The sequence below is a fragment of the Callospermophilus lateralis genome, unplaced genomic scaffold (assembly GCF_048772815.1).
Source record: "Callospermophilus lateralis isolate mCalLat2 unplaced genomic scaffold, mCalLat2.hap1 Scaffold_805, whole genome shotgun sequence".
Taxonomy (NCBI): domain Eukaryota; kingdom Metazoa; phylum Chordata; class Mammalia; order Rodentia; family Sciuridae; genus Callospermophilus; species Callospermophilus lateralis.
In genome coordinates this window covers 403,498-429,722 of record NW_027516097.1, presented here as the reverse complement: position 1 = coordinate 429,722, position 26,225 = coordinate 403,498, and the positions used below count along the sequence as shown (strand labels likewise).

At 36.8% G+C, this 26,225-nt stretch overlaps 1 protein-coding gene across 1 annotated transcript in view; it reads right to left on the bottom strand.

The window, feature by feature from the left end:
• LOC143389820 (secretory phospholipase A2 receptor-like) overlaps positions 1–26,225 on the bottom strand; it is a 61,953-nt gene that overhangs the window by 13,996 nt on the left and 21,732 nt on the right. The window contains 6 exon segments of the mRNA XM_076842609.2: positions 539–671; positions 9,847–9,854; positions 10,554–10,723; positions 20,059–20,171; positions 23,352–23,450; positions 25,305–25,462. Of these exon segments, the coding sequence (XP_076698724.1) occupies positions 539–671; positions 9,847–9,854; positions 10,554–10,723; positions 20,059–20,171; positions 23,352–23,450; positions 25,305–25,462 (681 nt within the window).

Genomic DNA, 26,225 nt, shown 5'->3' with positions numbered 1-26,225 from the left:
AAGGTTTCTGATTAAAGAAGAAAGGGCACGAGCCTACTGCATGTTACATGCTGTACTACAGACTTCTACTTACTCATGGTTCAAGTAATCCTATTTATTTATTTATTTATTTATTTATTTATTTATTTGTTTGTTTGTTTGTTTGTTTTTGTGTGGTGCTGGGGATTGAACCCAGGGCCTGGTGCATATAAGGCAAGCACTCTACCAACTGGGCTATATCCCAGCCCCAAGTAATCCTATTTGCTTGTAATGTCAGTGACGTTTCTTTCTAACTGTACTTGCATAATAAATATTCTGTAATATTGGCTGTTTGCCCTAATTCCTAGTGAACTAATGGCATACAGCACTGGTGGTTATCTTTCATCAGTTCCCTGTGATATATTCTTTACTAAAATAGTGAAACTTGCTTCATCATGCAGGTTGTTGGCATTGTGGTTCAGGGTGCTTCGATTTTGAGTCTCTAGATCTCTTCAAAAGGGAAAGTGCTATACACATTATTAGTTCAAACATAAAGTAAAAACCTTATTAATATTTTTACCTCTTGGGATTTTGCATATCCATTCACGGCGGGAACCACAGTGTGAGGGGAGCAATGTTTTATTTGCTTTATACACAGCACAATTTCTTGGATCTTCTTCAAAATAAATACTGTCTAAAAATGAAGAGACAACCTGCAGCAGATGAAGTTTGTTATTCCTTAATGATTGAAGTTTCAGAAGATCAAAGAAGAATTCCGTGCACATAATCATTATAGATTTCTAGAGGAAGCTTCAGAAATGTTTGCGTGTCGTTCTAGTTAAAGGTTGTTCCACATTTGTGAAGAACAAGCTAATTAGTGTTTAGCATCTTTTTTCTTAAAGATGCTTGTTTTTTTTTTCTTTTATTTATTTATTTATTTATTTTAGTTTTCGGCGGACAGAACATCTTTGTTTGTATGTGGTGCTGAGGATCGAACCTGGGCCGCACGCATGCCAGATGGGCGCGCTACGGCTTGAGCCACATCCCCAGCCCCAGCCCCAAGATGCTTTTTCTTAAAAAGGGGGAATGTGACTCCTTTCTCCAGAAGGAAGAAATCTGGTGCAAGCTTTGTTCAGAGTTAGCACTATTTTCTAACTGGCAGGATTAGTCTCACCCTGGGATCCTGGGTAAACTTCTTAGAGGCACAAGAATGGGCCAGATCTGGGCATCACCTTTGATATTGGTTCCTTTGTGTATATGCTAAGCTTTTAGTTTCTCATAACTAAATTCTAATCCATAGGTAGCTTTTCAGTCAGGAAACTACCAAAAAATTTCCCTGAGTGACCACATAGGTCATATAGCTCCATAATTCATAAATAAAGATTTAGCCTTCTCAACTATTTAATGCTTACTCTGACAGAAGAGTGGATGGATCACAAGTAAAATTGCAATAAAAAATTGGAAAAAAAGGATGTGTGAAACGATTTATAGTCCTCCTCAATATATACAGTCGTGCAACAATTTATATGACATAAATATATTTATCCTCAGGTTCAGAGAATGTTGTGAATTCATTCTGCCCAGCAGGAAGTGGTCATAGGACCTCAGTCTATAGTTTCACGGCCTTTTTGTCATTGTTTTCTGAACCATAGTCTTTTTTCCTCTTATTACTAATGAATGTGTTTGAGTAAAACAAAATGAAGTATTCTCAACCTGTAGCGTGTTTGTTTGTCTTTATTTTTATTTTTTGGAGTACCAGGGATTGAACTTCACTTGACCACTGAACCACATACATCTCCAGCTCCATTAGGTATTTTATTTAGAGACAGGATCTCACTGAAATGCTTAGCATCTGGTTTTTGCTGGGGCTGGCTTTGAACTTGCGATTCTCCTGCCTCAGCCTCCAGAGCTGCTAGGATTACAGGTGTGCACCACCTGGTGAATGTTTGTTTTTTTAAGTGCTATATTGACTTTAATGCTCCATTGTTTCTTGGTCTCAGTTTCTTCATTAACAAAATAGATGCAGCTGAGTGATTTCTAAGCTGCAAGCCAACCTGTGGCTTCAGGGCAGGAGGGAACTGTGCCAGGCAGACCTCTGTGCCTCTGAGTGAATATTTTACTTGAATCTCTCTAGTTATTGTCCCCTTCCATGCAATAACCCTCTCATATTCTCACCTCTCAAGTCTTCTGCCCTCCCCACCTTCCCTCTCCCTCCCTCTCTCCTTATCTACAGAAAAAAAGTGGAATTTTGCAGGCAGGGAAGCTGAGCTTTCATAGCTCTGTACCTCTGCCAGGAACTGTGTTATGCATTTATATGAACTTTCCCTTATTTAACTTCAGAAGCTCATTGAGGCAGCGATTAGCATCTGCATTTTGCACGTGGAAAAGTTGAGGCACAGAGGTTCGTGAGTTGCCACAGGCCACATAGTGAGTGTTTAATCCAGGATTTGAAATCATATTTTACTTGAGACTATTATGAGACAATGTCAAGGTACAGAGTGGGTGGGTATTCAATAAAGAGTAGTTGAATGAATGAATGAATGAATGAATGAATGAATGAATTCTGCTCAAATTATGCTCCTCCTTCTCCATGGAGCTCTCTCATTTCCCTGGTCATGTTTCTGTAGATTGAAGATCTACAATCACATTTTTACTTGTATGGCAATTACTTGTGTGGTTCTGAAAAGACATGAAAATGTCCAAAAGGTGCTCAGAAACAAGGCTGAGTTTGTCCTCATTATGTGGTTCTTCTAGAACTCTGATGAGCCTTAGAATAGATCATCAGTCTAGCTGTGTCTGCTGACCTGGTGATGTCTCTGTACTCACTATCTGTATGGCATTCTCAGGAGAACAAATCTGACTTGCTCTGCTAGGATCCCATTTTTCTTGCCCTTGGCAGATTTCCACTAACTTGGACCAATTGGGGCAAATGGGCCCTGAAGTTGTCTTCTTCCGCATCTAGATATCAGTTATGCATGTTCGCAAAACAGCGATCTCAAGTGTTTCTTTCCCTCTATTAAGATTCCTACGAAACTCTTGTGTAACCCAGAAAAGCTTTTGTAATATCTTAACAACGATGTATTCACCTTTTTCATTCCCATAGAGCAGCCTTCATTTACAATGGTATCTTTAATCTAAGTACAAAGTATATTTCAGTTTTGACGCATTAGTTTCTCCCTTAATAGAAAATATCTTATCATCTTCCCCTTTAATCAGTGGCAATGGTTAGTGGACATCAAAACCACCTTTCCTGCTTTACCTGAATATTTTATTTCTCTCAAAATACCAAGGGCTATAGAGTGCCTTTGTTGTTGTTGTTTAAAAAAATATATACCAGAGTTTCCTGGTTTTTTTTTTTTTTTTGATAAAGGAGAGTTTTGGAGTGAAAGAAAGGAAATACAGATAAAGGTTAAAAACCTTGTAGTCCTGAATTTGAATTGAAAGTATCAGTTATCAGTTTGAACTAAAAAAGTATTTCATCTCTCTCTCTCACACACACACACAAACACACACGTGCGTACATACATAGACACATCATTTACTTCCTATATCCGCCCACCAAAATGGCCTAGAAATGAAAAAAAAAACCCACAAATGTTTAATAAATACCTATATGCTCAGATTGCATATTAAAATAATACCACTTCCCATTAAAATGACCAGGATTCATTGATGACCTGAATGATTTGAAGTCTGAGGCAGAAATTTACATCTTGTCATGCCAGATAGCAAGGATGCTATCAGAGACAGTTAACATCACATCAGGAGGACTCAGGAGGTAGTTGTTGAGGAGATCCCCATTACAAAGATTGGGCAACTTGAGCATTAAAAAAGGATAAGTGAAATGAACTAAAAGGGCTAGGGATATAGCTCAGTTGGTAGAGTGCTTGCCTTGCATGAACAAGGCCCTGGGTTCAATCCCCAACACAATAAAACATAAATAAAAATAAATAAAGTAAAAAATAAAAAGGTCTGGGGATGTGGTCCAGTGATTAGGCACTGGGTTCAACCCCTCAGCCTCCAGGGTAGGGGAGGTTAAATGAACTAAAACAGATCAACATATCAAATATGTTTTAAAGTGCTTACTCGTTAACAGCTTTTAAAAATCCTGCAAACCTCTAATTCATCAATGCTGGAAGATGCTAATGAAGAAATAATTATTTTGTAAAGGGAAAGAATTAAGCATTTATTCTGGCTTTCCTATAAAAACCATACCACAAAGTTACTAAAATACAGGCCGAGAATTTTTTCCTTATAGGAGTATTCCAACTATGAATCAAGAACCCCTACTGGGGGCTGAAGATATAGCTTAGTGGCAGAGTGCTTGTCTAACATACTTAAGGCCCTGGGTTCCATCTCCAGAAAAACAAAATAACACAAACAAACCATAATGAATCAAGGGGCCTATGCATCGATCATCAAAAACTGCTAATAATATTCCCTCTAAAAACTGGAACAAGACAGGGATGCCCTCTTTTGTCACATCTATTCAACATAGTTCTTGAAACCCTAGCCAAAGCATTTAGAAAAAAGAAAGAAATAAAGGGATATGAATTGGAAAAGAAGAACTCAAACTATCCCTATTTGCTAATGATGTGATTCTCTATTTAGAAACTCCCCCCCCAAAAAAAACTCCACCAGAAAGCTGCTAGAATTCAGTAAAGTAGCAGGATATAAAATTAACACAAATAAATCAATTGTGTTCCTATACACCAATGAGGAATCAGCTGAAAGAGAAGTCAGGAAAATTATCCCATTCACAATAGCCTCAAAAAAATTTGAGAATCAATCTAACAAAAGAGGTAAAATATCTATGCAATGAACACTATAAAACACTAAAGAAAGAAACTGAAGAACACACAAAAAGATAGAAGGATTCCCATGTTCTTGGATAGGCAACTAATATTGTCAAATGCCCATACTACCAAAAGTGCTACACAGATTTAATGCAATTCCTATTAAAATTCAAATGATGTTCTTCATGGAAATAGAAAAAGCAGTCATGAAATTCATCTGGAAAAGTAAAAGGCCCAGAATAGTCAAAGCAATCCCTAAAGAGAAAAGTGACGCAGGAGGCATCACAATACCAGACCTTAAATTATACTACAGAGCTATAGTAACAAACAAGCATGGTATTGGCACAAAAACAGACAAGAAGGCCAATGGTATAGAATAGAAGACACAGAGACAAACTCATATAAATACTGTTTTCTCATACCAGACAAAGGTGCCACAGTGGAGGAAAGATGGACTCTTCAACAAATGGTGCTGGGACAACTGGAAATCCATATGTAGTAGAATAAAATTGAACCCCCTTTCACCCTGCAAAAAACTCAACTCAAAGTGAATTAAGGACCTAGGCATTAGAGACCCTGCACCTGTTAGAAGAAAATGTAGGCCCAATGTCAGCTTAGGAACCGACTTCCTAAATAAGACTCCTACAGTGCAATAAGTAAAGTCAAGAGTCAATAAATGGGATTGTGTCAAACTAAAAAGCTTCTTCATAGGAAAGAAAATAATCAAGAACATGAACAGAGAACCTATAGAATGGAAGAAAATCTTTACCTGTACATCAGATAAAGCATGAATCTCCAGGATATACAGAGAACTCAAAAAACTCAACACCAAAAAACCAAATCAAAACAAAACAAAACAATAAAACCTAATAAAAAATGGGCAATAAAGAATGAAATTTTGGCATTTGCTGGTAAATGGATGGAATGGGAGACTGTCATATTAAGCAAAATAAGCCAGTCCAAAAAATCAAAGACCTCTCTGATATGTAGATGCTAATCCACAACTAGGGATGGTACGAGGGGAAGAACAGAAGTCCATTGGATTAGACTAAGGGGAATGAAGGGAAAGGAAGGAGGATGGGAACAGGAAGACAATAGAATGAATTGGACATAACTTTCCTATGCTTGTGCATGAATGCATGACCAGTGTAACTCCACATAGCATACAAACACAAAAATGGAATCCTAATTAAAATAAGTTATATTCCTTGAATGTATAATATGTCAAAATACACTTTACTGTCAGGTATAACTAAAAAGAAAAATTAAAAAATTAAAAAGCTGCTAATAACATAAAAAGAAAGAAAACTGGACATTATGCATCTCCAGACAAAACATGCAAGTTTGTGAGAAATAGTATTTCAAAATAAAATAAAGAAAAACTGAATTTGATCAGGTCTCTGATTCTGTTTAAGAAAAAAAAATGTTGTTTTTTTGTGTGAAAAATAAAGAGGATAGAGTAACCCATTACACAATATGTGTTAGACAATAAAGCATAAACTTTACGGAAATTTAAGCCATATAATTCATTTGCATCATCAACAAATAAATTCTAAGAAAAACAAAAGATGGGTGAAGGAGGTGGGAAACAGATGTTAGGAAATCTATTAATCAATTGCAATGTGTGAACTTATTTGGATCTTGATTGAAACAAAGTGTAAAATACTCTATATAATATTTATGGGTCACTTGGAAACATGAGCATTAATTGAAGATTTATGATGTTATGGAACTATAATTAATTATTTTCAGGTTTGATAATTGTATTATATCATGTTTTTATAAAAGATGTCTTTATTTTTTTTAAATAATTCTGAAATACTTGTGGGTGAAATGATATATATCTGGGATTTGCTATGAGAAAATATGGGACATGGGTGAGGGTAAAGCTGAGACAATAGTGACCATGAAGTTGATCATTGCTGACTCCTGGTAAAGGGTACGTGGTGGTGTATTGTGCTATTTGATGAACATAATACAAAATTGAGAAAAAATGGCAGAACTGTGATTCTAGCACAGATGGAATATTTTGCTAGTAGGACATAAGGACAGAGTCCGAGTTTATAAAAACCTACAGGCTTCCTGTTCAGTGGTCAGTTCAGACAGTCAGTTTCTGCTGGATTAAGATTCTCATATGAGGCCCAAGATAATGGATTCTTTTTTGACAGCCAGTAAAGAAAATGTGATTTAGGGTGGTGTTTCTACAAGCTGTAATTTAAAAGAAAAAGGGGAACACTGGAGCTTTTATTATTGCTATTTTCTTCAAAAAAGATTTACATTTTCATCTTATTCAGAGACAATTTACTCAATGTCAATCAGCATGAGCAGCCAAACTGAGCATCACAGCATTATTTTTGCTTCAGGGAAAAGAGAAAAAGTGTAGTGCCACTCAAGTAAATTACAGCAGAAACTTATGAATGACAAGAAGCTCTGCTTTAGTTCCAGACTTCAGACATCTAAATATGCCCCAAGGAAGTTAACTTTAAAAACCAAAAATTTTGTCTTCTCAAAATGTATTAATTTATTTTGACAGGTATATTCCCATCAAAATTCCTAAGTATATAGAAATGATACCTGAGCTTTAATTTTTTTGTTTTGTAGAATGGTGTGACATGGAACTTTACTTCTTTTTTTCAATTTAATAATATAGAGTTGCAGAACCAGAAGATTGTTCTGTTGAGTGAATTGTGATGTTTCTTATTTTGGGCTATGGGAAATCATCAGTTTCTATACAATTTCCTAAACCAATGCTTTTTTTTTTTTTTTTTTTTGGTGAGGGGTACTGGGGATTGAACTAAGTTATATCTCCAGTCGTTTTAATTTTTTGTTTTGAGACAGAGTCTCACTTAGTTGCTGAGGGTTTTGCTAAAGTTGCTGCAGCTAGCCTCAAACTTGTGATCCTCCTGCCTCAGCCTCTTGAGTTGCTGGGATTACAGGTGTACCATTTATATGCAAACACACACAAAAAATATTTGTCTTGATTACACCTTGCTTGTATCTTTAAAATATATAATTTTTGAAAAATTAATGAATATTTTTTATAGTAGTTTTAGGTTCATACCAAAATGAACCTGAAAGCACAGGGAATTCCCATATCATCCCTCTCCCTTGCCTCCTACACAATCTCCCTCACAGTAGACATCACATATCACAGTGCCAAATTTGTCACAACTAAAGCTACTCTGACACATCACAACCACCCAATGTCCCTCTTATCCCTGTCATTTGTTTCATTTACATAGAAGCAAATATTTGATAATTAGTTGTTATGATTTATAACTGAGTATATTGTTGTCATTATTATTTTGAACATATATTAGATAATTAAAAATGAGAAAAATAAAAGTTTTTATTTTATCTTCACTATTCATTCCCAATGCGCTTCCTTTAGATAGGCCTAAGTTTCTATTTCATTTTCCTTCTCTCCCAAGAAGTTCATTTAATATTTTTGCAAAGCAAGCCTACTGGCGCACATTCAATAAAATCATGAAAGATTTAAATTCTCCTTCACTTTTACAGGATACTTTAAAAATTATAGAATTTTAGGTTGGGTTTTTTTCTCCCCTCAATACTTTATAAATTTCACGTTATTCTCTTTTTTGCTTGCATAGTTTCTGAGGAGCAGTCAGATTTAATTCTCATCTTTGCTCCCTCTCTGGCTTCGTCCAAGAATTTTTCTTTATATTTTTATTTTCTCAAGTCTGAATCTGATTTTCCTAGCTATAGTTATTCTGGGGGAACTATCCTGGTTGGTGATCTCTGGGCTTCCTGGATTGTGGTTTGGTAATGACATTGATTGGGGGAAATTCTTGGTTACTGTTGCTTTAAGTATTGCTTGTGTTCCTTTCTCTCTTCTCCTTCTGATAATCCTATTACAATTATTTATACAGTTGTAGTTGTCTCACAGTTCTTTTATATTCTGTTCTGTTTCTTTAAAAAAATTTTTTTTCACTTCTGAAAATTTCTATGGTCACATCCTCAAACTCAAAGATTCTTTCATCAGTGAATCATTAGCCCACCAAGACATTCTTCTATTCTGATAAATACATATATCTATATATAGCATTTCATTTTCACTTTTTTTTCTTAGACTCTCCATCTGTCTTCTGCCTTTTAGTATGCCTTGTAATGTTTTTGTTGAAAGGTGGACATAATGTACTTGGAAAAAGGAATTCCAGGAAACAGGCCTCTAGTAAGATGGTGGAAACTATGGGCGAAAGGGAGTGTCCACATCCTATGACTTGGCCTCAGTCTTTAAATGATCCGTCCTGTGCCTCTGGACTGTGGCCCTCATCAGTGAGAGCTTCTCAGGTGTTTTTCTCTCCTCAGTGTGATAGAACAGCTGGAGAGTGCTGGAGCCCGGTAGTTCCCCTCCCTCTCAGGTAGGTTATGCTCTGATTAAACTCAAGCAGGTCAGGCTCTGGTGAGACTCTGTTAACAGAATGTTGTGTATTTAAAAAAGGATCCTGGCTGGGCGTAGTGGTGCATGCCTGTGATCCCAGCAGCTTGGAAGGGCTGAGACAGGAGGATCATGGGTTCAAAGTCAGATTCAGTAATGGGGAAGCACAAAGCAACTCAGTGAGACCCTATCTCTAAATAAATACCAAATAGAGCTATGGATGTGGCTCAATGGTTGAGTGACCCTGAGTTTAATTCCCAGTACCCCCCCAAAAAAATAGAGGTTCTTTTCCTTCTCCTTCAAGTGAAAGCATGAGGAAAATTTTCTCTGATCCTCACTGTGAGGACCTGTTAGAGTTTCAAGAGGAAGAAGCTGTAACAGTGTGTGCGACTCCTGTGACCCGGGCCCTCCTGGAGTTTTACTCTCAGAGTTGTCTACACGGAGCTTCCAGCAACTTCGTCCATTGCAGTTCAGAATTTCTAAGCCCAGCACTGGATTGAGTGGAGGTTTCTGCTGGTCAGTCTCTCTTCCAGTAAGTTGTGATGTCTGTATCCTCTGTCTCTCTCTCCAATTTGGGGGCAGTGGTTTGCTCTGTGATCTCATATCTTTGGTGGCTCTAAGAAGAATTTTGGTTTCTCAGCTTGTTCAGCTCTTTGCTTGTTAGGATGACATGGCAACTTCTAAGCTTCTTACATGCAGGGCTGGGAATTGGAAGTCTTCAAAAAGTACCGGTACTTAAACCATGTGTTCAACAGAGAGACTGTAAATGGATTTTCTTTGATCTCTTTTTTCTTTCTTTTAACCTCAGGAAATTTAGGGAATCTTTTTTAAACAGTTAAATCTGGCTCATAAATGTTGAGGAAATCTAAGCGTGTAGACAACAATCAGACCCTCCTGTAGGGTCCTGGGATTTTCCAGGGTGCTCACCTTGGTGGCTGGTGCAGCACAGAGGAGGCCCCACATCTTAGAATGTATGGGTGAGGAATCCTAACAGGAAAACCATGATATTATATTCTATGTAGTCTTTAGAAAAAATTCTACACATTCTTTCTCTGCAGTGAGAGCTAGTATTTATGATTTACAGTGCAGCAGGAACTGTGTAATATTTAACTTAGTCCTCAGAGTAATTCTGTAGATACTATTGCTATCCTTAATAACGAGGAAACATATGGAGAGATTAAGTGACTTACCCAAATTATACAGCTTCATGTGGACAATATGTTAGAAACTGACTATTTTGTTACCCCCTGCAAACGGGGTGATCATTTTAGTTAACATAGGCAGTAAGAAAACATTAAGGAAGACTCAAACGAGGTGACCAAGGGGTGGAAGGGATTTGGAACCAATAAAAGAGAAGGAAAAAGTGAGGGGGAGTAGGTGCTGCAGCCCTCTCCACTCACGGGGTTGATGTGCGTTCCAGTGCGTGTACTGTACCGACTCAGACTTCTGTCCTGTGGTCTTCCAAATGTATTCTCCTGTGTCATTTTGGTCTTGCAGAGTGATCCAAAAATAACTGTCCTTTGTTTTCACCACACTACTGATCAAACTGGTAATAAAAGCCTGTTCAAACCTTGAAAAGGGAAAAAGGAAATGGTTACATTACGTTTCTAGGCAATAAAAAATCTCATTAAAACATAATGAAGTGCACAGAATGGCACCAGAGTAAGTATTTCTTGCTAATTCTTTAGAACACAGAGCAGGAAAATACACAAAGACACTGAACATTACTAATAAATGCCAAATGTCAGTGTAATTTCCAGAAATACATGAGGAGAATTTTATTCTTATAGACTTTTATAACTGTGTGTTAGTCAGCCTTTTATCACTGTATCCAAAATAAGCAACCAGAATAACTTAGAGGAATAAAAGTTTATTTTGGCTCATGGTTTCAGAGGTTCAGCCCATGGTTGACCAATACCATTGCTCTGGGCCTCCAGGTTGAGGCAGAACATCATGGCAGAGGGGTGATGGAGGCATGATGGATAGAGTCTTTTCATGGTGGCCAGGAAGCAGAGAGTGGTATGGGACACAGGGAATGAACCCTTCCAGCACCTTCGCCCCCCAATGACCCACTTCCTCCAGCCATGCCCCACACTCCTAGAGTTACCACCCAGTTAGTTCATCAAATGAGGATAGCCTGATTAGATTACAGCCCTCATAATCTAATCATTTCACCTATTGCATTAACATAAGAGCTTTTGGGGAGAATCTCATATTCAAATCGTTAACAAATTGTTTCAAGGAACAGAGGCTGACTTTGGTTTCAGAGTGTAGGTGGGAAAGTCCATGTAGCCAACCATACATTTATTAGAGTTAGATGGGGCCTGTTTTGTGTTTAGACCACATACCACACACCATGCCATAATGTGCAGGGAGGTAGGGGCTGGCAGGAGAGAGGAGGAAGAATAGTAAATTTTTCTGAATGAGTGTTTAACACTACAGAGTTCACACACACCCACTCACCACACTTGCTTGGTGAGAAAAGAATATGAGTAGTAACTGTGTGTCTCCCTAATCAGTTTGTTCACAGGCACATGGAGTTCTTGGCTTATTCAAATGTGCATTTTCACTGATGATAAATTCAAGCAGAAGGAGCTACTACAAGCCAGTACATCCACTAGCATTTTCCCCAAACAGCTGAATGAATTAGTGTTCAATGATTGTTAGCAATTCTTCCTTTCCAACATGAATACATTCACACAGAAAACGCCAATGCATACCTGATAAGAATTTAAAGCTAAATTTGAAACTGTCTTGAGAAATCTATTTTCAAAATATATAGTTAGAAGAAATTTCAAACAGTGGTGACTTCTGGCCAGCTCAGCTGAGTCAATGGGAAATAAAGTCCTGATGAAGTTACCCAGGAACACAATGAGAAAGCAAATTAGACTTTTAAAATACTATTCGGAATTTAAAAATTTCCATGCATTCTTAACTTGCTAAGGGAAGTAAAACAATGGGATCATTGGAAAACAGAGGTGTCACAAAGGAAATAAGGGGGGGGGGAACAGAAAAAAGTAAAATTTGAAATGACACCACTAGAAATGTTTAGTGACTAAAAACATCCGTGGTATGCATCTTTGCAGAGCTCATGGGTTTTCTTCATGCTTTAGTAAATATTTTTTGCAAATACTTTATTAACAGTCTAAATCGCACCCATTTGAAGTTAGACAAATTCTTTTGTAATTACACACAGGGGCAGAACCTTACATAAATGTGCTTCAGAAAGAAGGTATATCAAGCTGAATGCTTCCTGGATGCTGTCATAATTTTCCTTATACATTGTTGGTTTGTGTGTCATAACATATGGTCTGCTTTCCTGATCCCTCCGAGGCAGCATGGCATGGTTATTGTCCCCACATGGTGCCTGAAATTGCTGTGTTAGAGGCCAGCAAGACACTGTGCACCATGGGTGCGATGATCAGGCACTGCTTATTGTGCCGGTGTTTAGTCTGGGGGTGTTGCTGGGTTTTCCATTATCTTATACTGTGGCATTTATCAGATAATGCAGCGAAATGACCTTCTCTGTGAACTTGGCCTTGGGTATCATTATTCTTGACAACATATTGCTTGTGTCCCCTGTTGATTGTAGATTTATTTAGTCCCCTTTGATTTGCTATTTTATTTCTATTTATCATTGCTTGAAACAGTAGAAACCTTTGGCTTTTTGAACTGGCAAGTGTATTTTTGAAGTAGTGTATATAATACTCATACATTAAATCCTAAAGCCTTCAAGTCAAAACAAGACTCTGGTTTTCTTGATCCAGTTTTAAAAGGTGAAGAAATGTGACAAATGTGTCTTTCTTCTAAAGAATAAAAAAAATCTAAAAAACTTTATTTTTTTCTAAACAATATGAAGATATTAAATCTGGATAATATCTTCGAGTATCAGTTTCCAGCCAGTAAAGAAGCAAGAGGTCATTTTATATTCTTTACTACTCATTATTTCAAACACTGATAGGGTAAAAAAAAAACTTCTGCCTTACAATAATATAGAAGTTCACCTTTCAGAGGCTTTTCTAACCCTGTGTTTTAGAATAATTCATAAGAGAACATTCCAGAGTTTTGTATTATCTGGTCTCTTTGTCTGATTTGCTGAGCTTGTTTAATTCAAATGTTGTTGGGATTTAAGGAAACAAAAATAACCAAATATAATGTACATTCTTCTGTATTGTTATTTGAACCAGGATAGCATGCTATCTCTAGGAACTGAATAAAGTTAAAACTATTTGTCATCTTAAAAAAAAACTGGTAGAATATTTTGCTTATGTGCACCTACTTACAAAATCAAATATTCTAGGAGAATAATTCTTGCAGTCAGAAAGAAATTAACTTTTCCAATTAATGCCTTAGAAAAAGTTAAGAAATCACTTGTGTTTTCAATGTAAATAAGAAAAATACATCTTGAAGTTCCATTATGTTTGCAAAAAATTGTTCATGGCGCTAAACATTACATTTTCATTTAAAAATGCAATTTAAAGATAGCAACATATTTTTAATATGCATTGATAAATTGTTTTCACTTCAGAATAAGCATTTTGCACTTTAAAAGTACATACTTTAAGAGGAGGTACATTTTACTTAATATATAAGTGAACATTATGTTTCTTCATCAGTTTAGCAGTGATGGCTAACTGGAAAAAATTTGGCATGTAATTGGAAAAAAAGGTTTCTTGTCTATGAACAACACAGCACGTAGTAGATAGCAGCACTATAACGATTGTGTTTGTATTATCCAAAATGAATTAAAAACAAAAGTAACACATAGAAAGTATAGCTTTACTTGTTAGCAAATGAAATTTAAAAAATAGTGGTTGTGTGTGTGTGTGAGAGAGAAGTTTAAGATTTCACTGGAATGACTTGGTTTTGAACTGAGTAACTGCAATTTGCTTTCTCCCAATTACACAATTATCAACATTTTCTATGCCATTTGAAATCACAGACTTTGTTGTTGAAAAATATAAAAATGATCAGCTTCTTTTTCCTTCTTGTAAATGAAGAACCGAAATAGACTATCAATAGTTTTAAGATGGAGACACTCACCATGATCATTGTTGTCACAAGTTTCTAGTGGCCTCCTGTAATAACCAGGAATGTTAAATTTTTGAAAATTGTTTCTTGAAAACTATTAGAAAACAAATGTAGAATTAGAAAACATACTTAATATAGACAGAAGAAATAAACCTAGAAGAACAACTTCCAAGCTGTTAGTGGTGGTTCCTTTTAGGGAAGAGAAGAGAATAGACAGTAGGTGAAGGAGCACTGTCACTATTTAGTCTATATTCTTGGTGTTTAATTTTTACTAATGAGAGTTTTTTTTATTGTCTTATTTTAAAGTGGATAACTAAGATGTGACTTTAAAAAAATAGCTTCTTTTTGGGCTGGGGATGTGGCTCAAGCGGTAGCGCGATCGCCTGGCATGCGTGTGTCCTGGGTTCGATCCTCAGCACCACATACAGACAAAGATGTTGTGTCTGCCAAATACTAAAAAATAAATATTGAAAAAAATTCTCTCTCTCTCCCTCTTTCTCACTCTCTCTCACTCTTTCTTTAAAAAAAATAGCTTCTTTTTACACACACAGAAAAACTATTAGAACTAATAAATGAAGTCAGCAAAGTTACAGCATACAAAATCAACGCACAAAAGTGAGCTGTGTTCTATAAAAATGGATAGTCCAAAAAAGGAAATTAGGAAAACAATTGCATTTAGGATAGCACCTGACAGAATGACATACTTAAGAATAAAGTCAGCCAAAGAGGAGAACGTCTTGTACACTGAGAATTGCAAAATGCTGATGAAAGAGATTAAAAACACAAATAAACAGAAAGACATTCCCATGTTCATGGCCTGGAAGGATTACTATTATTACTATGTCCGTATTATCCCAAATGATCTATGTATTCAAAATAATCCCTATCAATATCCTATATACATATATATAATTTTTCTTTTCAGAAATAGAAGTAATCCTAAATTTCATATGGAATTTCAAGGGACCTTGAATAGTTGAAAGAATAAAAAAGAGCAAAAAGTTGGAGGTCTCACACTTTTTGATTTCAAAACTTATTACAATTAGAATCCAAATAAAGTCTATACTATATTTTAAAAAATGTACCAAAAAGTGCAGTAATCAAAACTGTGGTACTGACAGAAAGACTGACATATAGATCAATGGAACAACAGAAAGCCCAGAGAAAACTCTTGCATATATTGTCACATGATTTTCAACAAGGGTTCAAGACCATTCATGGAGAAGGTCAGTCTTTTCAATAAATGGTGTTGGGAAAACTGGATGTACACTTGCAAAAGAATGAATTGGATTCCTATACCATTAAAAAAAAGAACTCAAAGTTAATTAAAAACTTAAATATAAAACCTAAAATTTTAAAACTCTTAGAAGAAAATGTAGGGAAAATCATGTATCACAACAATATACAACAATATTGTATACTGTTGTGACACATGACTAAACCAGTCAGGGTCACTCCAGGTGATCTGGGCTGGCATGAAATGATCACACAGAGACAGAGAGATACCTTTTTCTTTGGGTTCTTTGACATCTCCTCTGACCCAGATCCAACAAAAGAGGCAAGTCAGGCATGAAAGAGAATGAGCATGCCTGGAACCCTATTTTATTGGGGAGAAGCCGTCCAAATGAGACAAGGGGTAGGATTACAAAGGAACAGGTGAGTGTAACTCAACCCCACTGGGTAATGCCCACTCCTGGAGCCATGCCTCATTATCCAAGCGGAGGTAAAGCCCAAGTTACTGTGGGGCACAACAATGTTCAGTATCTCTTGCTTAGGACTTAAGGGTGTGTATTTCCAGAGTGATTCCCGACAGTATATGGGAATTATATCTTGGAAGTGACATCAAAAGTGTAGAAAATAAAATAAGATATGGATAAAGTTGGCTTCATCAAAATGAAAAACTTTTGTGCATTAAAAGCACTATAGAGTGAGAAGGCAACCCACAGAATGGGAGAAAATATTTTCAAATATATATCTGATATAGGATTAATATACAGAATATATAAATGACTTCTATAGTTAAATGACAGAAAAACAAACACCCCAATTAAGAAATGAGCCAAATATTTGAATACACGTGTCTCTAAATGGCCAATATTGAAATGATGCTCATTCAGGGAAATGCAATCAAAGCCTCCATGAAATACCATGTCATGTCTGGTAGCATGGCTATTATCAAAATGCAACAAAACAACCAGAGAATAACAAATTGACCAGAGTGTGGTGACCTTGGAACCCTGTGAACTACTGGTGGGAGTGTAAAATGGTGCTGCAACTATGGAAAACAGTATGACACTTTCTCAAAAAGTTAAAAATAGAATTATCATATGACCTGGCAATTTTACTTCTGAGTATATACTCAAAGAATTCAAAGCAGGGACTTGAATTTGTATATTCATGTTCAAGGTAGCATTATTTATAATTGTCAAAAGGCAAAAGCAACCCAAATAATTACTGATGGACAAATGGGTCAACAAAATATGGTATATACATATCAGGCTATCTTACCCTTAAAAACAAAGGAAATTTTGATGTATGCTGCAACATGTGTAAACCATGATGGCATTATTCTAAGTAAAATGAGCCAGAGTCAAAAGGAAAAATGCTCTATAATTTCATTTACATGAGGAATCTAGAGTGGTCAAACTTACTGTGACAGAAAATAGAACAGTAGTTGTCAGGAGTTGGTGGTAAGGGGAAATTGGGAGTTTTTTTTTTTTTTTTCAATATGAGAAGATGAAAAAACTCTGGAGATGGAGATGGTGGTAGCTGTACCACAATGTGAATGCACTTAAAGCCATTGAATGATACACTTAAAGTGGTTTATATGGTAAATTTTATGCTATGTGTATTTTACCCACACAGACACAAAAGTTAACTGCCAGGGTGTTTGGGATATGGCAGTTGCAGGAAAGTGGCAAAACTTTAAAAATACTTAATACTTAAGTATAATGCATATTTAAACAGAAAAAAAGTGAGACATTGCAGGATTTTTCTCTCTGGGTAAGCTTCACAAAATCAAATATCATTTGTATTATTTTTTTTGCTAAATATTCCATAGCTGATTGATCAAGATTTCAACATACAAGCACCTAGACAATTATCTATGGAATTGGAGTTTTGCATTCCTGCTCTTATAAGCAGCAAAGTCACTGGACCTGAAAAGATTTTGTAATAGTACACCAGTAAATAAAAATCTGATACTTAGTAATAAGGGTCTATTTTTCTGACTTTCTCAATTCCACAAAGTGTTAAAAAGTTCTAGAGCAAGAGTGGTTGCTGGATAACAAAAGAAATAAGTAATTTGTAGCAGGTGGTTCTAATTGTGCCCATCAAACCCGTCACTCAATTGTGCAGAAGAGTGGAAAATCAATTAGCAACTACAAGCCTGGGTGCTGAAGAGTGACAGCAGTGTCTTAACTCAAACAGGAAATCAGTAATGGAAGAAAATGATTACTAAGGCTAGTGGATGCCCCTGGGTCTGAGGAGGCTTTCCATCTACTGTCCAGCCTTCTCAGACAGAATATACTGCTGGAGAACATTCCAACATGTGTGTTACTCAAAGAGTGGTTTATTGCCTCCTGGGGTCTGAATGGATAAAGACCAAGAGTCCAGCGTTCTTCATTTTTCCAACATCCTGCTTTGGATGTGGTCTTGTTTGCCAGTAGTGTACTTGCTGCTAACTGACCTGGAAGGGCTTCATTTACTCAGAGGTGGTCCTGCAGGTGTGGTTAGCAACTGGGCTGGTGGTCAGTGCAAGACAACTTGGACAGGCCTAGGTAGCTGAAATAGGGATTAAAACCAAATTTACCTCTCCCATAATTTTGCTTCAGAGTTGGAACACACATGAATGTGGGCTACTGAATGTAGTTAAGCAAAGAAAAAAATCGTGTTCACAACATACACTTGTATCCAGTTTTGGGGAAACAAAACAGATTTCCCCCCCCCCCCCGACACTATTCATCATCTGTATGAGGTCCCCAAAGCATTGGTAGAATATGAAGCCTCTGAACGCTAAGGCTGATTTCCACCCTAGCTAGGGTCACTTTGGCACTGTGAACAATCTATAATGTGACTTTGAGTTCATCACTTTGTCCTGTTACTCCATCTTCTTCATTTGTTCCACATGTCTGTGTTCTCTTTCGTCAGCTGCTATATTGCAAAAGGCACTGGACAATTATACCATTTATCTATCGATCAATCGATTGATTGATCTATCTACCTACCTAACTAAAATCTTGTTGGTGTTTAATAGGGTGCCTCTCACAAAACAGGCATTCAATGAATACTTTTAAAATAAACTCTTGACTATTAATTTTTTGCATAGTCAGATAACATATGAAAAATAAAATACTAGCATGCCTGGTATGTAACAAGATCTCCATGAACATTAAACAAACAAACACAAATTTAAAAAAAAGAAAAGGAAGAATGATACATAAAAATAGATGAAACAATTATACTTATTTTCTTCAATACAGAACAATTCAATTATAATGAACAGAGGACCCTGATTTCATTGGTCAAGCTCCTGTAATGTCCAGTGTTCACTTGCTGACTGGGGATTTATGATCCAAGGTGCTTGTGGAAGCTGCCTAGAAAGTTGAGGGGATAAAGGCTTCCTTCTGCCTGGTACCTATACCTGGGAGGGAGAATGGCAGAACTAAAACTAATGCTGAGATACATCAAAGGTAGCATTATACCCTAAAGAAGGTCATTTAGTCTGCCACTCGATGTCAACCCATTCCCCAGTGTATTAATCCATTTCTCTGCACACATGCATGCACATTCCTGTGCATTTTTTTGGAGTATATACTGGAAAAGATTTCAGGACAGATGGAGGGAGTGAGGAAAGAAAGAGGGTGAGAGAAGAGAAAAAACACTGGTGACTAAGAATGTTGACTCCCAAGTCAAGGGAGAACAGAGAAAGCATACAAGTTCTCTCTACAAAGTAGACAGATGCATGAAGAGTCTCTAGACAAAACCAAAGCACCAGTTCTCCTATTTCCTAGTAGTCAGTGGATTTTTTTTCATACAGATCTCTCACTACATTACTCAGATTGGTCTTGCACAAGTAATTTTACAGCCTCAATCTCCCAAGTACCTGGGATTACAGGTATGTACCACCACATGCAGTTTTCAGTGGATATTTTCAAAGGTAATGGCCTTGGCACAAAAGCAAGAGACTTGTTTTGCAGGTGTCTTTCCTGTGGAACCACTGAAGAATTCTATCCTGCTGCTTCTGTTTTAGGCATGGAGAAACTGGCCTTCCAGCCCTCACTGTCCTTGACATTGATTGTTACAGGAGGTCATCTTTGTTATGGCACTTTTTATCCCCAGTATAGCATGCTGCAAATTATATGAAGAGTAAAAAGGCACAACCCTCTGCAGGATCAGGAAGACATCTGTGCACAAAGAAGTCTAAGTCTAAACAAAATAGACCTAAGCAGCAATGGGGAGGTATTTGAATACCCTCCACATTTTCACTACACTTCCTTTTGTGCTAAAGAAAGACCCCATGCAGCTTATACATATTGTGTTTAAAAAATACTTGGTAAATATTTGTTTTCCATGACAAGCAGTTAGAAGATAAAAGCCTAAATACAACTGAATATATTAGCAAAGCTAATAATTAATAAATCTTTGTGGAAAGTTCAAGTCATCTTAAATTTTACTATTTGTCATTCAAAAATCAATTTAAGAATAACATCAGAAGATTTAAATTCACCTCCATAAATGCTTTAGGTAATTGAATACCCTACTCTACAGAGCACTTTACATTTTAAGAAGCTCTGATTATGGTTAGATTTTATCATCCCAAGAGCCCTCACATCAAAGAATACTAATGTTTCAGCTAGAAAAATTTAATTTTACCTCTTTGTAATGATCACAAGAGCAGGAGGACAGTAGTAACCACTGGAAGCCTAGTCAAACGTGCGAAGGACTGTATCAATTTTGTAACAGAATCTACCATGTCTCTCCCATCCCTTAAACAAGAAAAGGGGGAAATTAACAGTGTGTTTTATTTTAATTAAATACCAATAGGTCTTTTTTTGCATTTTCTCATATATATATAACTTTTTTCTCGGACTCACTCAAATCTCTTTGAATTTTGTCTACCTTTATATTTCTCCTATCTGGTGGTTCCAATAGCTATAGCCACTTCGACACTTTTAAAATTATCTGAACAAACTAGAAATTTTAATTAACTTAAAAATGCAAAAACTTTGACACAAATGAAAATAAAGGGGGAAAACATGGCAAACAAAAGAACCCCAACTTTGGATCCAACCACAATGTGAGTTTATCTATTAATGTTGAATGAATTTCAATAAGTATAATGTCTCCACATCTAGTTTCCTCATCTGTAAAATGGTATAGTACAATATTTATCGGGCTATTGTGAATCAAAAAGAATCAATGCAGGCAGAGATCTTAGAGTAGAGACAGGAAATCAGTATGAGCAAAGCAGAAAAGTGTCTAGATAATATTGGAGTCTTTTTTTTTCAACTTTCTTTCATATTGTTTCATGTTATCTCTTTGAGCTTAGGGACTTAAATAAAATCACCAACCAGTGGACCAGCTGAGCCTGGAACCCAATTCTCATGCAATTGAGGATGGTCTCAGTTCGATCATGATACTTCCAAATAGAGAATGGCCAAAAAATATATACACATATATATGACAAAGATTATATTCCTAAATTAACTGGATGGCCTTTTAGAGAGGAAGAAAGCTAATTTTGACACTCAGACAAAAATGACAAATATATTGCTCTATGGATTAGCCCTAGGAGCAAATTAGGGTCACTCTGTTCTTTAAAATCACATGATACAGGAGTCATACTTTCATTATATTTCAACTGAATTATTTTAGGTCTTTTTGCTTCAGTATTATTAAACCACATTGCTTAAATGTGCCTTTTTTTTTCTTTTTTACTTATTCACCAGTTTTAAAATACCTTTCACTTTGTGCCATGGAAATGCTTACCTGCTTTTGATCAGGCATAAAATGATTTCTAGAATATTTCTTGGAAAGGTCTCAGTCTTGTCAATTAAAGAAAACCTTAATTTAGAAATCTGATATTTTGGTTCAAAACATTTCATGAAATGATGTGGTTCACATGGCTCCCACATCCAGCCATTCAGGGTCTGCTCTGAACTCACTCCCCTCTACCTCACTCCTGATCCTCTCTGTGTAACTGACAGCTGCAGAGAGACTCCTGTGAGCACTCTGTGGGCCAGGGGCAGGGAGGTTAGACTGCTTTTGTTCCTGGAAGTACAGGTGGAGGGAGGCTGACAATTTGACCTTTCTAACTAACTATTCCTTCTTTATTAGCAGTTTTTGGATCATGGGCAGCTTAGCAAAACAAAAATCCAAGAGCTGAACAGCCTCAAGAAAAGGGAGGGTAAAAAGAAGTGGCTGAGTAGTAACCAGGAGAACAAAACCTCTGCACTGCTAGCCCTTGTCCATCTAATTGGAAGAGTGGAGAGTGACAGGAGCGTCACCCTTTGTATACTCTATCTGCCACTTCATTTCTAAATGAAAGGATGAGGGTAATAATGTTGAAGCATTTGCTTATATTGTCCAATCCCCAAAAAGTGACTCAGAGGAAAAAATAAATCACTTTGTTTTTTTTTGGCTTTGAATAAGACTGATTTTGTAAATTCATGTTGCAAGGGGACACTGTTTAGAGAGTTCCACTAAAACAAATGGTTAAAAGAAAGGAGTCATTGGAAACCATACTCAGAGGTTGATGTAAAGCAAAAAATTATCAGGAATTTTTTTATACAACAAAAGAACTAGCTCTAAACTCAGAATCTTGAAATACTGGGAATTCTAGACAGAAAAGGGAAGCAGTAAAGTTCATATAGAGCACTCTGCTTTTTTGTATAAGAAGTTGATTGCTCATTCAGCAAAAATAAAACATGTGGAGTTGCCTTGAAAGCCACATAAGATAGAGATTAGGTCAGTGGTCAGCTATAACTAATTCAGGAACCGGAATCCTTAGATAAACTGTTTGGTGATATGTCAGCTATGGTACATATATTATCCATCTGGAGTTTGAAGCTGTAGTTCATATAAGCATTCATTAACAAATGGAACACAGTTTTTGCAGAGATGGATCACTGTTTAGTTTTAACATAAATAACTGGATTAAAGAAGAAAAGATTTAAAGTGGAGTTACATAAAAATCAGTCTGGGAATTTTTAAAAAATATTTATTTAGTTGTAGATGAACTTACAGTATCTTTAGTTATTTTCATGTGGTGCTGAGGATCGAACCCAGTACCTCACACATTAGAGGCAAGCACTTTACCATTGAGCTACAGCCTCAGCCCCTGGGAACTTTTTGAGAATAACACGTAGCATGAAAATTTCTGATGAAAAAGAGGGAGGGGGCAGAGGGAAGGAGAGAGTACATGGATCCATATGCTGAGGACACTGAGAAGTTGATTTTTAAGTGCAATTTTATCTCAGGGCAGGAAATAGTCAAGAAATTTTAAAGAGATAATTTTCTCCCTTTTAGGTTTAAACCTAAAGTATTACATATTTTTATTTAAACCATCTAAAATACTTTGTGACTTATATTAAAGTATCTTTATTATTGCATTTCCAAATAAAGAATATATCACAAGCATGCTCTCCTCTCCATTATTTTATTCTGTTCCAATATTTAGGTCTCAGAAGGGGAAGAAGAAGGCAAGATGCTGGGTGCCGAAGTTCACGGTGACTCCAAGGAACACATTCGCTTTCTCTCTGACATCCCATTTGAGAACTATGAAAACCATGTGTGAGAGGAGGCATCGTGCCACAGCCATTGTTTGTACAGATGGCATAACAGGATAATTTACATTTTTTATCTCAAGGAAAAAAAGAGTAGTCTTGGGTCAAAGAGCACAGCAAGACAACGATCTCTCTCAGGGTTGTAAATCCTTCAAGTGCCTCTATCTGGGAATTGTTTGGTTTGTAAAAAGTAGCCCACACTCAGGAAAGAGAGAGAGAGAAAGAGAGAGAGGGGGTGGGAAGGAGAGGAGGAATGGAGAGCCAAGAGAGGGAAGGTAAAGGAAAGGTGGGGAAGGCAGAGATTTACTTTAAATTGAGGGCAGATACATTATTCTACCTATGTAGACCCTGTACCTAAATTGCAGTGTTACTCGTACTTACCTCTTGACATCCTGATTCAGCATCAGGAAGAACACGGCCTGCTTTTTTACAAATGTAAAAATAGGTTTCTTCGCAATTTTTAACTTTCCAATGTCCCTCCTATGTGGAAAATGTTATGAGATGAATGAATACACTCAGTGCTCATGCTTGTGGGCAATACCCCTTATTATGACCCAATATCTGATTAATAGCAAGTGTTTCCAGTGGGGCCATGTTTCAGGACCCTGCCTACGAAAGGGTCAGTAGCCCCTCCAGGGATGGGAAGCCCCACTCTCTCTCCAGCATGCAACAGTTTTGCTGTCCACAATTTAGAAATGGGTTAGGAGGGAGGACACAACTGATATTTCTTGGTTGCTGCTGTGTACTAGACCTAATGTTGGGTGATTTTCATGAATTTCAATGTTTCTATCAGGTAGCAATTATTCTAATTTGAAGATTAGGCTTGATGCTTTGCACAAAGTTCTATAGTCAGTAAAAAAAAAATTAGAGCTAGGATTGATATCTGGGTCAGTCTGGCTTTGCATTAAGCTGCTCTCAAATTTTCTTTTAAAAAGATGGGATGGAGTAATGGTTCAAAATCATTAGTGTGTAACAGAATCACCTGGAGGGACTCCTAAAACAGTGATGGCTGTAGCCCTTGATCAGATTTTTCATTCAGTGTGTCTGGTGGGACCTGAGGATTTGTAATTGTAAAAGGCTTCAGGTGATGGTGATGTTGCCGGTCTAAGGTCATGCCTTGAGAAACCACGTGGATGGAGTCATCCCTCTGATCGATTGAGGGTGCCGCTTTCTCTTCCCAACCACTTCTGAGTGTTAAATCAAAGCCTCTGCTGCTTTTGTGTATAAACTTGATGCTGGGGAAATACCTGGTAGCCACTGTGAATCATCCTAGATAACATTCACATGGTTGAAATTCATGTTCAACCCCTAAAGTCCTTCTCCATCACTAAGTTTTCAGAGCATCACTCAGCTCTTTATATAACAGGCTGTCTTCTCTCAGCTCTACCAACGGCTGTTCTCAGATTCCTCATTAATAATAATATAATATCTGCCAGCAGATTAAAATTTTAATTTCCCAAATGATTTTTTATTTTAATTCGAGTCAGAACTTTAGATTAAAACCTCACAATTCAAATTTCAGTTGGTATTTCAGGTATACGGAATTTTAGGGGAATATGGAGACCTTCCGTGACCTTCAGTTGCATACTCTGTCAAGGGCTGACATTTTCACATGTAAGAGCAGCACTGTCCCTCCCCATGGAATCTTCCAGCAAACCATCCAATTATAGAATAGTCAGGCATACCAGAGTTGCTTAATGACTGTTGGATAGATAGATGGATGAATGAGTGGTTTTCCTAAGCTTTCACATTCAAATTTAGGTGTTAATCATGATTAGGTAACTTGTTATATATAATGAGTATTTCATTTTAAGGCTTATTTGACGAAAATAAGTGTTAATTTTTATATACCTACTACTTAAGGAAATAAGCTGTTACAAAGGGGGTTACAGAATATCCCACTTAGAGGAGAACACCTACCTCACTCTTTTAAAATAATACTATCTATCTAAATGTTGGCTCCTGTTCTATAAAAAAGCTAAGTGAAATATTCTTGTCAGTCAATAGGAAATGAAGGTCATCTTAATTATATCAAAACCAATGAGTCAATAATGTTTCTACTATAGGAGCATGAACTGTGGTGGATTTCAGCAGAGTCAGACCCATGACAAAGATTTAGGAGGTCACTGTTTCTCCCTCCCCCAAAGGAACTCAGAGGCACTGCATTAACGTGTATAATTGTGACTGCATATGTTACGCAGGCCTTAAGCACACAACAATAAAGGTGTCACAGAAGTAAGTGTCTTGGTCTGTGATGTGGCCCAAGTCCCAGGCATAGGAGATCCTTGACACAGGTCCAGCAACATGAGCATTGAAAAAAACAAATCAACTTACAGATTGCTCTGCTGAGACGCATTGCTGGCTTCTATTTGGAAATATTCGGGGCTCAAGTGTGTGCCAATTAGTAAAGATGACTGAGGAGCCATTAGACCATTCAAAGAAAACTGGAATTTTATTGCTGCTCAAACCAATCCATGTTTCGGATGCATTTTCTGTAAGAGACGATTGTAAATTACTTAAGAGATTCTATTATTTGCAAAGGTGATAATGCACTGAAGTTATTACCAAAACATACTACTTTACATGTAATTGCTTCATGTGAAGAAACCCGTTTAAGCTTCATATAAATACCTGTCTAAACTTTCCCCTCCCACAATATTCAGATCTGCTTCAAGATCTTTTAAGTGAGGCAAAGGGTGAGCTAAAGCCATCACAATGACAAAACCAAAGCAAGTCAGACTCCTTGGACTCTAGTTCCTATTATAGTGAGTAAAATAGACCTGAAAAATATGGTTTTGCTTCTGCCTAGAGAAAGGGAAAAAATGGGAAGGTTGATTGGATTATGAAAAGGGACATTTAAAAGAAGATCAAGTGTAGTATCTGTTTTTTTTTTCACTTTTAAAAACTGAAAAATGAAATGAATGATTTCAATGTTTTCCAGCAGGATTCCTGTGAACTATAGAACAGGGAGGAGCAGACTGGATCTGAAGGGCTGAAGGTAGAAGAGGTTGGAAGCCAGGAACCCACACATGACAGACTGCCTGAAAATCACCATGCCAAATAAATCATGCCTTTCTCATAAGTTATACCTGAAGTTATTTCACTTAATTATTAGCTTAAGGAATTCCCTTTACATGACCAGCACACAACTACTACATAATGGGCATAAAACTAAATCATAGGTTTAGATTTTGCATTAGAAGTTTCAGAAAATGATATTACCCCTTAAAACAATTAAAAGCCATCTAATCATAT